The sequence below is a fragment of the Podarcis cretensis genome (genome assembly GCF_951804945.1).
Source record: "Podarcis cretensis genome assembly, chromosome: 15".
Classification (NCBI taxonomy): Eukaryota; Metazoa; Chordata; class Lepidosauria; order Squamata; family Lacertidae; genus Podarcis; species Podarcis cretensis.
This window is the reverse complement of record NC_137185.1, coordinates 4,619,743-4,633,878: the sequence shown is the minus strand read 5'-3', so window position 1 is coordinate 4,633,878 and position 14,136 is coordinate 4,619,743. Positions and strand designations below refer to the sequence as shown.

Sequence of the window (14,136 nt, the reverse complement as noted above, 5' to 3'; positions counted from 1 at the left end):
ACATGACAACATCAACATGGTTGTTGTGTAGAACAGTTGCCAGCCAGCAAATAATCTTGATATGTCTACTTCTGAGTAGAGCAGGGTAAGGAACTGGATCTGGCCAGTTGTATCTGCCTTAAGTTCTGCTGATAGAAAGTAATGGAGGGAAGTTAACCATGCCTGCTAACTTTAATGGGTCTTAGAACTTAGTTGAAAACATACCTATGGCAAGGTGTTTTTTTTTTAAGAGTAATCAAGGCACACTCAAGTGACCTTTTGCAACAAAAAGGCAGGCTTGCAGCTCTGGTACAGACAGGAGGAGTTTGGGTGGTTTGATACTGGTTAAGATCACCAAAATGGATTTGTTGCAGGGAAAATATGTGATACAGGCAGCTTATTTTTCATAGTCTGTTCTCGTAGCCGCTGCACTGAGAACCCTGTAGGCATTTTGTAAGTGGCTATATCAGGCTTTATTTACTCTTGTCGCCTTTAAAATGGCAAAAGCCAGATCGTTACCTATATTGCAGTAAACCAGACACGTGTAGCTTTGATTCTCGTCAGCACCCACTCCTCCTAAATGTCTGCTCCAGGACCTAGAGAAGACCCAATCCAGGACAGCCCAGCGAGTTGCTAGGTGGTTTGGCCACATGCACCACCCCACCATGTGCAGGCAGAACTGCCTTGCCAAGCAAGTCTGGTCTTCCTCCAGCGGCTGGGTTCATCATTTTGTACATGCAAACATGACAGTAATTCGAAGAGTGTTTGAACATTGAAGTCAATTTTATTTTGAAGCTAAATATATTAAGGCAACTTAACATACCTATAACATGATCTTTTTATTTTTTTTAAATTTTTGTCAGATTTAACTGGAAACACTCAAAAACTACAACCCTAAAGAGGTTTTCATCACCTGGTTAAAAGACGCTGTCGTTGGCCCAGCTGCAGCCACCTGTTGAAAAGTGCTATCATCTCTCCCCTTATTCCAGTATATAGTCCCCAAACATCTGCCTCACACACATCTCTGTCTCTCTCACACACATAATCTCTTCAGTGCAAAGTCACCTGCCAATATAGTCTAGTCTCCATAGTAACAATTTTGTATTTTTGCTAAGTTGCTGGTCCCCTCTCCCGTCTGACCTTGAAAAGCACCAACCTTTCCGTGTTTTGCTTTTCAATCGAGCACATACATTGTAAAAAGGAGCTTGAAGAGAGATGCATACTGAAAAACTACCATAGAGCATGTCCACAGTCCAGTAATTTATTATTATTTTTCCAATTCGAGTCATTTTTAAATTGCACAAACAAAAAAATTGAACAGCAATTGGTTTTCTTTTCCCCGCTCCTGCTCTTCTGTTTGAATTCTCTCTCTCTCTCTTTCTCTTCCCCCCCCCCTTCTCTCTTCTGTACACTCAGGAAAAAAATATTGATCTTGAACACCACAATATCCAACATACACGAACCGCAGGGCAGGGTTAGGTCAAGTACACGCACACTTGGATTCATGGTGCTCCCTCCTTGTTCCTCAATGGAAAATAATAAAAAAATGGTCCCCACAAGAAAAGCACAGGGTATACAGTAGCACGACAGAAGGGTCATCATCCGTTTACATATGGAGTGAGCACACACTAGCATTTTCTCTAAGACTAAACTGGAAACCTGCATAGGTTAAAAAGGGGGGGGGACTCTACTAGGTTTGCCGCTGTTGTTTTTTAAATTCAGGAAAGGTTGTCTGTACTCATGTCTTTTATTTTTAAAGAGCTAAGCAATCCAAGCGGGGTAGGAGATGCCTGTTTAGTGTTCCAACTCCCAAATACAAATCCTTCTCTTGGTTTAAGCTTTTCTGCCACCACCCCCCCCCCCTTCAGAATATACGACGAGACTTTTAAATGCATTTTTTTTCCTTAGATAAGACGGTACATATTTGTAAAGCTGCTCACATACACTAAACTTTAGATTCAATAGTAGAGTTTAAACGTTTACAGAGTGCAAATTGGAAGAGTCACAAAGAGACCGGGTTTTAATGTCAAGAAGCAAGTCTTGCAAAAAAAAAAAAAAAGGGGGGGGGAGCCCACTCAAATATTCCCATTTGGAAAGAAAAAAAACGAGTCTTTTCTAAGTGACATGGAATGTGGAAAAAAAGAAGGATTATGCTTAAGTGGGATTGAAAAGGTTTGTGCTGGGGACGGGGAGAGAAACAAAAATAGAGTCCTTCATAAAGTAAAGGTTATAAGGGGCACAAAGCTTTTTCCCTGTCGAGCTGAAGTGGGACGGTGGAGTTTCAACAGCAAATCGATGCTAGCTCCAAACAGACTTGCTTTTCTTACATGGTGTATCCGAAACCGGGCTGAGGCTGCCCATAGGGAGGGGCAGTGTAGCCGTAGCCAAAAGGTGCTTGTGGGGGGACTGCGACGCTGGGCCCAGCCGTCAACATCAGCTGGGGCTGACCTAGGGGGGAAAAGAAGAGGGAAGAGGAAGAACAGTTAGTGAAAGAGTCGGCGCTCAATTCAATCCATGTTCATAATAGGGGATAGCATGAGAACCCCTACAATTAATTTTTATTTCATTTGTTTAATAAGAACTACCAACTCAAAACAGTTTACAAAAAGCAAGCAAGCACTGTTCTGAAGAATCAGCATTCCTGGCTTCTAAATTATATGTCTGTGTAGACTTGCTGAAATAGAAGGCTTTATATACAGTATTGTGTATTATGCCAAGTGAGGATGTCTTGCCTAATGTAGACAGGCAAGGAATTCCACAACAGAGATGCTGCCAGACTGAAAGGGGGTTTTTATCTCACAAGTGTGGAAAGCCCTCAAAGTGGTGCTTGCGAAAGGGCTGAGTGGGCACATTTGGGGCAAGGCAGCCCTTCAAGGAAACTGCCATCAATTCCAGCCATCGTGAATTATCAGCATATACAGTGGAACCTTGGCTTTCGGACGTCTCCGTTGATGAACGTTTCGGTTTTCGAACGCCGGAAACCCAGGAGTAAATGCTTCCGTTTTCAAACACACCTCGGAAGTTGGAACGGCTTCCACTGTGTGTATCTGTTGTTTTTCACAATTTTCGCCACTGAATTGGCAGACCACCCTTTGCGCCTTGGTTTTTGAATGTTTTGGAAGTCGAACGGTCTTCTGGAACGGATTGCATTCAAAAACCGAGGTACCACTGTATTGGTATTTAGCTGCTGATGTATCACAATGTTGAAAACCAAACCCTAGCACCTTCGGAGAGGGGATGCCTCTCCTGAAAATTGCCCCTCTTTCCTGCAGTCTTGTAAGACTGCTTCATTAATAGCAAAGTTTTAAATTTAAATCTGCTCAGTACCCTACAAATAAGTTTATTTGATTAGAATAAACTCAACATGGCAGCTCTAGGTATCTTCCAGAAACACACTGTACCAGGGCAGGGAACTTCAGGCCCAGGGGCCAAAAGAATATGGCCTCTGGCTGCCGGCTGCCAAACTTCCTTAAGTCCTGTTTTAGAACTAGCTGCTGCAAAGTGTGCCCATTTCATCCACCCAACTGCACATTAAGCCGCAGGTCGTTACCATAAACAATGGGCTGTGTTTCCGTTGCCTGCTCTTCCTCTTTCCTCAGAGACTCTGAGGCGTCCAGTTTGTCCACCTAGGAAGACAGAAGAACCCCAAAGAAATCAGGCAAGGCTGAGCTGCAGAATCTCAACTCCCGTTTTGTTTTCTGGCAGAGAAGTGGAAAAGCCTTCAAGGGGCGTGGAACACAGTCAGAGAAACGAGGTCGCTCCCAAAATGAGGTTTGGGGGGCGTGGAGTTAACGTTGGGACTGTTACAAAGGCTGCCTCAACTACATTGGACAGCCGTTTGGAGAAAAGACATCAAGGAGGTTCTGCCGATAAACCTTCAGAACGGAGGGGAAAGCCTGACACCTACCGCCAAGTGGTTTTTCCAGTTATTCATTCCCCAAGCCTAGCCTGGACCTGTCAGGCTCATTGTCTCTAGAGGCTGCACTTGGGGGATCAAATGACCACATCCAATAATAGGTTTCTAGGCAATTTGTCACACTGCCATCCAACAGATTTGCCACATCCGCAGCTTGCAACGTGACCTGCAATACCTGTCTATTGAGCCTCTACAGGCCCCACCTGGACCTACTGAGACACAGGTTTGGGTGACCTGAGAAGCACAGACGCATCTCTTTAAAAAGAACAGGGTTGCAACCATTTGTTAAAAAGCAAGACTGGAGGACATTTGTCTGCCATCCAAGCTTCTTGCTTCTCCATAACCTATGACAATGTGGTGCTCCTTGGGTTCTAAGGGACTACAACTCCTACCAGCCCCGGCCAGCAGGATGCAAGTTGGGAGTTCAAAACACCTGGTGGGCACTCAGGCTGGCAGAGGCTCATCATATACAGGAGAAAACAACCTTTATACTCTTCAGAAGTGTGGGGGGAGGCACAGCAGAGCACTGGAACTGTGGCAGGTTGGAGGAAGGTTCAGCGCCCTCCCACCTCGCCCCAACCTGAACGAAGTGCCCAGGATGGAGAGATTTTTTGTTCAGCATCCAAAGGATCACAGCAGAACCTCCCACAGGTCAGTGTGTTGTAGGTGGACTGCAGAAGGATTATAATGGGTGGATCCTAACGCCAATGCCACAAATTACAAGACTAACTTCTATGATCTGGAAGTTACCCTTAGAGCTGAGGAAGATGCCTTCTATCGGGTCAAACTGAATGTCCATCTGAGCACACATTGTCTCCTCTGACCGGCAGACGCTTTCGAAGGCCTTAGCCGGAGAGATCTTATCCTCACCTGTCACTACCTGATCCTTTCTGGTTTCCCTTTTTAATGGGGAATGCTGGGAATAGGTTCTACATGCCAAGCAAGCGATTTGCTACTGAGCTACGGCCCTCTCCTTACTGCTTAGTAAGACTGCTAAGAACTTAGGCCCTACTGGGTCAAGCTAATGGCCAGCCTAGTTCAGCATCTTGTTCTCATTGCAGCCGACCAGACGCCAGCGGGAAAGCCGCAAGCAGGATTCAAGAACAAGAGCCATCTCCCTTCCTGCAGTTCCCAGCAAGTGATATTCAGAATCATGGCTACCTCCAGCCGTGGAGGCAGGGCAGAGCTACTATCGCTGGGCTGGAATCCACCTCTAGAGTAATAGGGTCAGGAATTCAGTTTCCCCCACACCCCCTGGTTGGCTTCCTGACGAAACACAAGGGAGGTTAGGAGAACACACAAGGGGGCAGGGGGAACACATGGGGGGGGGCAGAGAGGCAAATGAGAGCATCCAGTCAACCTTTCTCAAGCTTCATAGCCTGCTCTCTGGGCAGATCCCCTACAAAAGTCAATACTGCTCCTGCTGGGAAGCCTGCGGCGATGAGGAAGAACCAGAATAAGCTTGGGATTGTGTGAGGTTACCGAAGCAAAGATCCAGACAGAGAAATGCAAGCTAAGCAGAAGAGGCAGAGTCTCCACAGGGCCCAGGCCAGTTTCCGGACCAGACCATTTAAAAAAAACAACAACACAAAAAAACCCCTGTCCATTAAAAATAAATTTTAAACTCTACTCAGGTGGCTCTTACTAAACACAAGGGTTTAGAATATACTCTGCAAGCTTGTTAAAAAAGCGGGGGGGGGGGGAGAAGCTGCTCCTTTACACAAAAAAAACCAAACTATTGGACACTCCCTGCTGATAGATTTCATTAAGTGCACAGAACTGTATTTTTTTAAAAGAAAGGCTTTTCCACGGAGACTGCGATAAAGCTGCAGAGGGGGGAGAAAGAGTAAAAAAAAAAAAATCACATGCGGTCAATGTTTTTTATATATATATATATTTTTATCTATATATTTTTGGTGCCATGTGTGTGATCATGGAAAAAAGGCAAAAGAACTGAAGCAGGGGAGTGAGGTTGGAAAGATGGCGGCCAGACAAGGCTCCCTTTCCCACCCCCACCTCCCCAAAAAAGTTCACGGCACGCAGCACCCCACCCCCGCCCCTCCCCATCACCCACAGCAATGCGCTTTGCAGCTTCAGGGGAAAGTGAGATGTAACATCACAATGACTGTTGAACATGCTCAGTTCAAGAAAGCAAAACACTGCAGTTCATTAACCTTTTTTCACACCACACTTTACTTTTTTTTTTTTCCAACCGACTCGACTTGCTAGCTGCTGAAGGACTTTTAGGGAGAGCGTTTTAAGGCACAGATCTGCAACAGGTTTCAGAAGCTGCTGCAGGGGGCTGCTCAAAAAAGGGAGAGGCGGCAGCTTTAAATCAATGTCTGATTTGCAGACTTTTTGGAAATGGCCTTTTAGCATTCCCTCGAACCCACCAGCCAAACAGAAAGGAGTTTAACTCCTGGGAAAGGAAGTTCTTTGAGCATCAATTCTGGTTTAAAGGAAATGCTGAGAACGTCTGGGAGGGATTTGGTTTTTTTTGTAAAGGTGAGAAGGGTTTAAACCAAGAGGGCTTTGGCTCAGGGAACGAGCCTTGGGCTGGAAGGAGAGCCGGCTGGAAGTGGGAAAACTGGACACCGAGTTGGAGGTGAAAAAAAAAAACCCCAGTCTTTAAGCAGCTAGCTGGAGCTTTCTTTGGTTTTGCCTACTTTCAACGAGACACATTAGTAAGACTCGAGGATCAGGTGTTGGATCACAGTCCTTTCCAACGAGGCAAAAAAGATATTGCATTAAATGAGGGAGAGGAACCCAGAATGCCACCCTGATACTCTCTGGGGGTGGGGGGAGAGGGTGGCACCACTAAAATGATTTGCCGCCACCTGCAGGGCAATTTATTTTGAAATGTTTCTTGGGGACCAGGTTCCCAGGGCCTTGTGGTCTCTCTTCAAACTGTGATCCAACTGATTGCATCCAACCTTCCTGGGAGAGTCTATTAGCCAATTAGTGTCTACTGGTTGGTCCTACAGCTAATGACTATGGTTTTAATTTGCAGAGGCTTTAGTGAGACTTCTGTTCAAGGGGCTGGCGGGCAGAAAGCAGTAGCAGCAGTGTAGTAAAGGTAGGAAGGAGGGGAAGAGGGGGAAAACTCATGCAGATATATATCCTTAGACTTAGGCCTCCAGACTTAAAGATGGAAAAGAATCAACTTTCACCTTTTCCTTTATTGTATCAACCTGCAAAGGAATTCAGAAGGTGCAGCTTAGAGGAAAAAAACTCACTCCATAATAGAGCATTTCTTTTTCTTTTAAAGGTAGATTAAGCAAAGAGCAAAGAAGGGTGGGGGGGTGTTAAAACCTTTAAAAAACCCAAAAACATATTGGAAGTTATCTGCTACTGAAAGCCAAGTCGGGCTTCCGATTCCAAGGCCAGGCCAGGTTATACACAATGTACGTTGTGAAACTGAGTGCAGGCTTTCTGGACTAGGATGTTGCTATGCTGAGATTGCTGCCCCCAGGTTAAAGGAACAAGGTTACTGCTGCCGCCACCAAAATTATTTCTTCCTTAACTCCTGCATGCTGGGTTCAAGTCCTTTTTTGACCTGTGACCCTGTGTCTCTTAAAGGAACAGAGCCTTGTGGGGTAGGGCTGGGATCCAGTCTAAATAGTTCACATCCTAGCATACACAGAACCACCTAATCTCAGCCTTGGTCACCCAGTTTTCTCACACTTTCAGGAGCAGCAGGAGTATGCTTTTAGGAGTTTTAACTGTTTTCGGAAGGTTATTCTAAACTGTTTTTAAAGAGGTTTATTGTTTTAGCATTGATACATTTGCCGCCCTGGACTCCTTTGGAGGCAAGTGTGGGATATAAATTCAGTAACTAAAATAAAATACTCCCATTTAAACGATTATACGGCTACTGAGCAACTTTCACTGTTTTTAATTGAGAGCTATTGCGGCAAGCACTACAAGCTTCTGGATAAATCTTTTGTGCAGAGCAATCACTCAAATGCACCTTTCCATAAACACAGGAGTGCTGCTAGGGGGTTGGGGGGTGGAGAGAGAATTCAGACTGCCTAGATCTAGGAAGGGCAACTGCTGGGAGCATTGAGCTGGCTGGGGTCATTGAGGCACCATTTTGTCAGCGAAAGGATTGCTGAGCGTTGCTAATATCGCCCAAAATGTTTTGGAACCCCTGAAACACTCAAGTTTTAAGCTGGTGCGGCAACAAGCAAGTGGAAAGCCAGCTGCTTAAGAGATATCTTTTTGAAAGCATCACCTGGGCTCAGTTGAGGAGACCAGAAACCCATTTTCACAGCTTGACCAACAAGGGAGGTGGTCAATCTGGCAAAGAGCACATGACCTAGCGGGGACTGCAGCACTTGTTGCTGGACAGATTATTCCTGAGTGGGCAAAGCTTCCGACCACCCCTGAAGAAGCTTCACAGTGGATGATAGAAACAGACCCTTTCTGGCTTGGTACATACTTCTGCACCGGGATGTCAGCTCACGTAAGGAGGAATTGCAAAGATCTGGTTGCATCACAGTAATTGAAAATGCCAGCATATGCGGGAAACACGGCGTTCAATCCTTTGTGGATTTAAGTCTTACAGATGAACCACTCTTGATTACCCCCAAAAGTGGCTTCCAACCTGCAGGAATTGGTCTTGCGAGACCAATGCTAGGCTGATCAGGGGGCTCCAATTCCAGGCCCATCCTCCAAGCTCAGCAATGGTAGAAGTTGTGGCTGATTACACGGTGTCACCTGCTCTGGTCCTGGACCTGATCTGGGGCTGCTTCCTGGGAGGGACTGCTCTTTATCAAGACAGGCAGAACCTATTTAACTATGTTATTAAAAACGGTGACTTGAAAAACTTGTGCTCAAGCTTGCTTTCCCCTCCTCCCTCCCATTCCCTTTTCCTCTTGTGCCATGTCTTACTGATCGGGGGGGAAAGTCTCAAGAAGAACAAGTGCCAACGAGGACAGAGACTGACGCTCCAAGAAGCACAACGCAGGGGTTAGTCGCACACATAACACACAACTGATTGTGTTCATGGGGAAACAGCACGGCAAGCAACCAGCAGGGAGGCCTCTGATTTATTGGGGCGGGCGGGCTCTGAGGCCCTCCTTACCTTGCTCAAATACTCCTTCATGACCTGGATGAAGTAAGGCATGGCAAAATCCATGATATTGTGCCTCCAGGCTGTCTCCAGGACAACATCTGGCCGGAGGAGGTCATAGCAGGTGAAGAGGCAGGCCCCGAAACACTCCCTCTTGCCCTCCTGCAGGAACCACTGCAACAACTCTTCCGCCAGCTCAGTGTCTTTGGACTCTGAAGCATACTGCATGGCATCCTGGGAGGGGAAGCAGGCGAAAAAAATCAGAACATGTGCCAAAAAAGTGGAAGAGAAGAATGTGTCAAGCAATGATGTGTAACTGCCCTACTGCTCAAGAGCAGCCTAGCCGTTGCCCACCTACCCCAACTTCATGTTTTGGACTACAAATCCCATCAGCCCCAGCAATGTTTTGAACTACAAATCCCATCAGCTGTGTTGAGAGCTATAATCCAAAATATCAGAGTGGGGGAAAGGCTGGCCTCTCCACTGTGTGTTTTCCATCTGCAGTAGCTGCTACCAGGGCAACATTTTCAAAAGGAATGATGTTACTAGGGATCTTCAGAATGTTCTTCACACTTTTCTTTTACTCGGGCTCTTTTTAAATATATCCACGTTTATGAAAAATGCCTTTTTAAATGTTAAGGACAGGAAGCGCTTTTTTATTCCTCCCCCAAAGTAGAATGCTGTGATTTCCCAGAGAGGTTCAGAAGCCTAAGTTTGTTTCATGTCACATGCGGTTGTAGACGGCTATCAGCTTTATGTATTCCAAACTTGAGCTGCTTTTACATGAATATGGGACTGATGTGTTGTTTGATGATGCCCCCTTTCTTCGTGCATTGCAGTTGCGGAACCTATCATATCTTAACTCTATTGTGTCCGATTTAGATGTCTAGTGATGAGAAGCTGCTCTGAAGCCTATTGGTGAAGGGTAGTCTACAAAGCGCTTGAACAGACGTATTCCACATGGATGTGTAGTCTGCTTCTTTAAGAACACTTCTTTTCCAACAGCTGGGTGAGCAGATCCAATTACGTGAATCTGAATAAACCATACAATCTCGAAGGCAAGAAGAAGAGGACAAACACCATGGCATGGAGGGTTGCAAGCACAGATCAAAGGGCCTCGGAAACTCTTCTGCAAGCAAAGCTGCTTTGCCCTCATCGCTGCCTCCTGCTGGTCACCCTCCTGATACAGACAGGCAGCGCTCACCCCACCAGCCCTGTCACCTTGTATAGCCTGTCTTTCTTGCACAGCTCCACACTCTGCTTCCAGCGGTTGTTGCCTTTGAAGAGATAGGCAGCGATTCTCCTGAACTCAATCAGCTCGTGCTTCTCCAGGCGCTGAGCAAGGGAGATGTTGTCAAAGTTGTCATAGGCATCTATCGAGGTCCTGAGAGCCTGGACGGGGGGTGGGGGAGAGAAGGTTTTAAAATGGCGCTTTTGGGCCAATGAAGGCAGGGTATAGGTATAAATATAATAAAATAATATCTCAGAGAAACAGAGGGTGTGGTTTCTAAGCAAAGATGGTATGGAAGTTTCTGATGCACAGAACTGAAGGTGAGTTTTAGCATCCTGAGAACACGTGACACCCTGAAACCGTTCCTACCTGATAGTCTTCTTCTATAATGAAGAGGTTGTTCAGAGATTCGTTCACCGATTTGTTATTGTGGTTCTGAACGGAGCGCAAGTAGGGCTTCACTAGTGGAAGCTGTTTAACCTGTGAACAGGGATAGGAGGTTACTGCACAACCCAATCAAGCAGCCAGGGGCTATTTAATCATTTTTTAAACTGCCTTAAAGTTATTGGGGGGGGGATCTTGGCCAATACACAAGCAGCTGTGCTCTGATCTGTGGCGAGGCCACTTCCAAATTAAGGAGGGGATGCAGATGGAAGTTTCCTCCAGAGAGGGATGACCCTACCTTGCTGAAGAAGTTGACCGCACGCGTGTGGTCCAGTCGGGGAGACAGAACCATCAGCAAGTCGTTGAGCAGCAGAGGTTTGAACTCCAAGTAAAACTGGATCGCTTTGTAATACAGCTCCACGTTGGCCACCTGAGGGAAGCAAAGGCGGGTTAACTGGCTCCCAAACATTTGCAAGGGTAGCAGGGAAAGCTTAAGGTCACGAAGGCACAATTCTGGCTATCCCCGGCACAACGCCTCCTTCGCTTTGGCACAGTTCCCAACAGAAAGCCACTTGCTCATCCACCACATCAGTGGGACAGCAGCCAAATCAAAATACTCACACAGATATAAAACCTACCAAGGGGAATTCACTGAGAAACAGGACAGTACCTTAGTGATGATGTCTTTGAACTGCCCTTCCTTCCAAGCATCTGTCGGGTGGTTCATCATGGTAATGATGGCGTTATCGTATTCTTCGTATTTGTCATACAGGAAGACTAACTCGGCCCAAAGATGGGCTTGTTCAGCTGCCCTCAACACCTTCAAGAAATGAAAATGGTTTAGACTATGGTCTGCAGGAGTCTCTCAGGTCACCCACAGCGTCTGTGAAGAACACTTAAGAGCCTTGAATTGTATGGAATTCGAATTGTAATACAATATAGAAATCACACAGCATCTAGAGCAGTGCATCACAATTGCTACAAAAGGCAGAAAAATCATTAAGTGGTCCACCAGGACCCTGAACAACTTTCAGGTGATCCATGGAGAGTGAACCACTGGTTTAGAGTATTAGAACCAGTCTAGAACAGGCTGAGAGCCTTCCTAGCTTAGACTAGCACAGCATCTGTGTTCAACAATAACCAACCAGATGCCTCTGGGAAGCTCCAATGGCAGCCTTCCTCAGTTGGTCCTGACCAATGGGAATTCACAGGAAAGCAAACCCCGCCTCCCTGTGCCCAGAGCTACTTGGCCATTATCATGTCTAATAGCCATCAACAGGTCTACTGCCCATTCAGTTTGTCTGACAGGCCCATGGAGAGCGCTGTCCTGCCACAAGTGTGCACTGTTGGAGCCACTGTTGCCTCTGGTGCTACTGAACTTCAATGTCTGAGCCAGAATGGTGGCAGCATTTGCTCCTTGACCACATGCTGCAGTGCCACCCAAATTGCCTTGAGAAAGAGGAAGCGTATGAGCGAATTCTCCTCCACCTTGATGATGCCTGTGAGGCAGGTTAGGCTAACAGACAGCAACTGGCCCCAAGGCCACCCTGTGGGCGGCCACCTTATGGCTGAATGGGGACATAAGAAGCTGCATTACCACCAGTTCAGACAACATCTATTGTTCGATTTGTAGCCGCTCCCCATGGGCTCTAAAGCAAGGAGGGATCCCGCCCCAAATTGGAGCCAGGGCCTCCCTGTTCCTAGTTTAACATAGTTTCCCCCCCCCCCCAAAAAAATGACCCCTGAATTTTTGAATTTTATTGATATTGATGCTGCATTTTATGTTGTATTTTATGCTGTTTTTAAGTTGCATTTTAATCAATGTTTTATATTTGCTGTTAGCCACCCTGAGCCCGGTTTTTAACCGGGAAGGGCGGGGTATAAATTAAAAAATTATTGTATTATTATTAACTCACCAAAATGCTCAGCCGCAATCACTTTGCAAGGTTCTGGATTTTTGCTTTTTAACCAGTGTTCTTATTACTGCACTGATCTTCCTCTTACATGGCCACCCCCACCTGCTTTCTATTCCTTATTTAATTTGCAATCTTGGGGACAGAGTTACCTTAGGAATGTTGACTCGCGACCAAAAGAGCTCCAGGTGTTCCCTCATTTTCTGTGGCTTGAATTTGGAGTAGAGGATGGCCAGCTCCGTGAACATTCCCATATGGGCCCGCTCCAGCCCCAGAGCCGATTCCAACATGGTGATCAGCTCCTCAAAGTAGCCACGGTCCTGGGGGTGAAAGAGTAACGAGTTAATGCTCAGCAACGGCTGCCTCCCTGAGCACCCCTTTACGGAGGCAAAGCACTGCAGTACTGCTTTTTCTTCCCCACCTCCCCATTACCTGGTAATAGTTGATGAGCTCCTCCAGTTCATCCGCATGCACAACAATGTGAAGGCCGCACATCTGGGCCAGGCGGAACTCTTTCCCATCCACACATGCAAAGCAGACCTGGAGGGGGGAAATGTCAAAGACCGAGCGTCAGTTACCTTCTCTCTCTCAGAGGAACTGGGGGGGAGCAGCAAAGTCCTCCTCTAGAAACCCCTTTCTCCACTGTTGCACTGAGCCAGCATTGTTCTCCAGATGATGCTAGACTCGAATTCCCATTAGCTCAAGCTGGCGAGGCCAAGGATGATGGACCCATCTAGCTCAGCATTGACTGTACTGACTGGCAGCAGCTCTCCAGGCCTTTTTCAGGCCTTCCCAATCCTACCTGGAGATGCCAAGGCTTGAACCTTTCTGCATGCAAAGCAGGTGCTCTACTACTGAGCTACAGCTCTTCCTTTAAAACCAAAGCAAGGTTCCAGTCCTCATGGTTCTGAATCAAAGGCTGATTTAAACAGGAACAGAGGAAGCTGCTTTATACAGAACCTGACCATTGGTCCATCTAGTTCAGTACTTTCTACACTGACTGGCAGCGGCTCTCCAGCGTTTAAGACAGAAGACATTCCCAGCCCTACCTGAAGATGCCAGGGATTGGAGCTGGGGACTCTTCCCTGACACTGTCACGTCTGATCAGGCCTCTCCTCTTCCATGAATCTCTCTACTCGCCCCCGGCCTCTTTTAAAGCTATCTATCAAAGCCAGCAGGAACAAGCTCTGTATACTGCATGAAGCAAAGGGCTCACCTCCTTCCAAGTCCGAGTGCTGTTTGCTTTCCGGGCCCCGTCCACGGCTGCCTGATATTCGCCGAGGTGGACCAACGTGGAAGCCAAGCGCCCAAAGTTGGAGACATTGTTATAGAGAAGCTTGGCTGCGTCATACATCTTCTCATCATAGCAACGGTCGCCAACCTAGAGAGGAAAACGGTGAAGAGAAAAAGTGCTTGATTTCATCCATCCAACCATGCTCATTCCGTACTCAAGCGTCCTCTCTTAAAATTGAGGTCACATCTCCCCTTACTACTTGTTCTCAATTATCTGAATACCTTTTCTCTGATTACACCCCCCCCCATTTTTTCTCTATTTTCAACTTCTCGTTATTTAGGCACCATCTGTCCACCCCACCCCACCCTGCAAAGCAATGACAAGACAAGGCTAAACTATCTGAAT

At 46.6% G+C, this 14,136-nt stretch overlaps 1 protein-coding gene across 2 annotated transcripts in view; it reads right to left on the bottom strand.

Moving 5' to 3' along the window:
* Positions 1–743: 743 nt before the first annotated feature.
* CLTC (clathrin heavy chain) overlaps positions 744–14,136 on the bottom strand; it is an 80,533-nt gene continuing 67,140 nt past the window's right edge. Inside the window, exons 23-33 of one of the 2 annotated variants that reach the window (XM_079955365.1) lie at positions 13,714–13,878; positions 12,930–13,037; positions 12,650–12,817; positions 11,255–11,404; positions 10,883–11,014; positions 10,570–10,680; positions 10,191–10,361; positions 8,982–9,203; positions 7,066–7,086; positions 3,530–3,605; positions 744–2,427 (exon numbers count right to left, since the gene is read on the bottom strand). In XM_079955365.1, coding sequence (XP_079811491.1) covers positions 2,303–2,427; positions 3,530–3,605; positions 7,066–7,086; positions 8,982–9,203; positions 10,191–10,361; positions 10,570–10,680; positions 10,883–11,014; positions 11,255–11,404; positions 12,650–12,817; positions 12,930–13,037; positions 13,714–13,878 — 1,449 coding nt within the window. In that variant the 3' untranslated portion in view covers positions 744–2,302. The remainder of the gene's footprint in view (positions 2,428–3,529; positions 3,606–7,065; positions 7,087–8,981; positions 9,204–10,190; positions 10,362–10,569; positions 10,681–10,882; positions 11,015–11,254; positions 11,405–12,649; positions 12,818–12,929; positions 13,038–13,713; positions 13,879–14,136) is intronic. The other variant, XM_079955366.1, reaches the window with a different exon arrangement.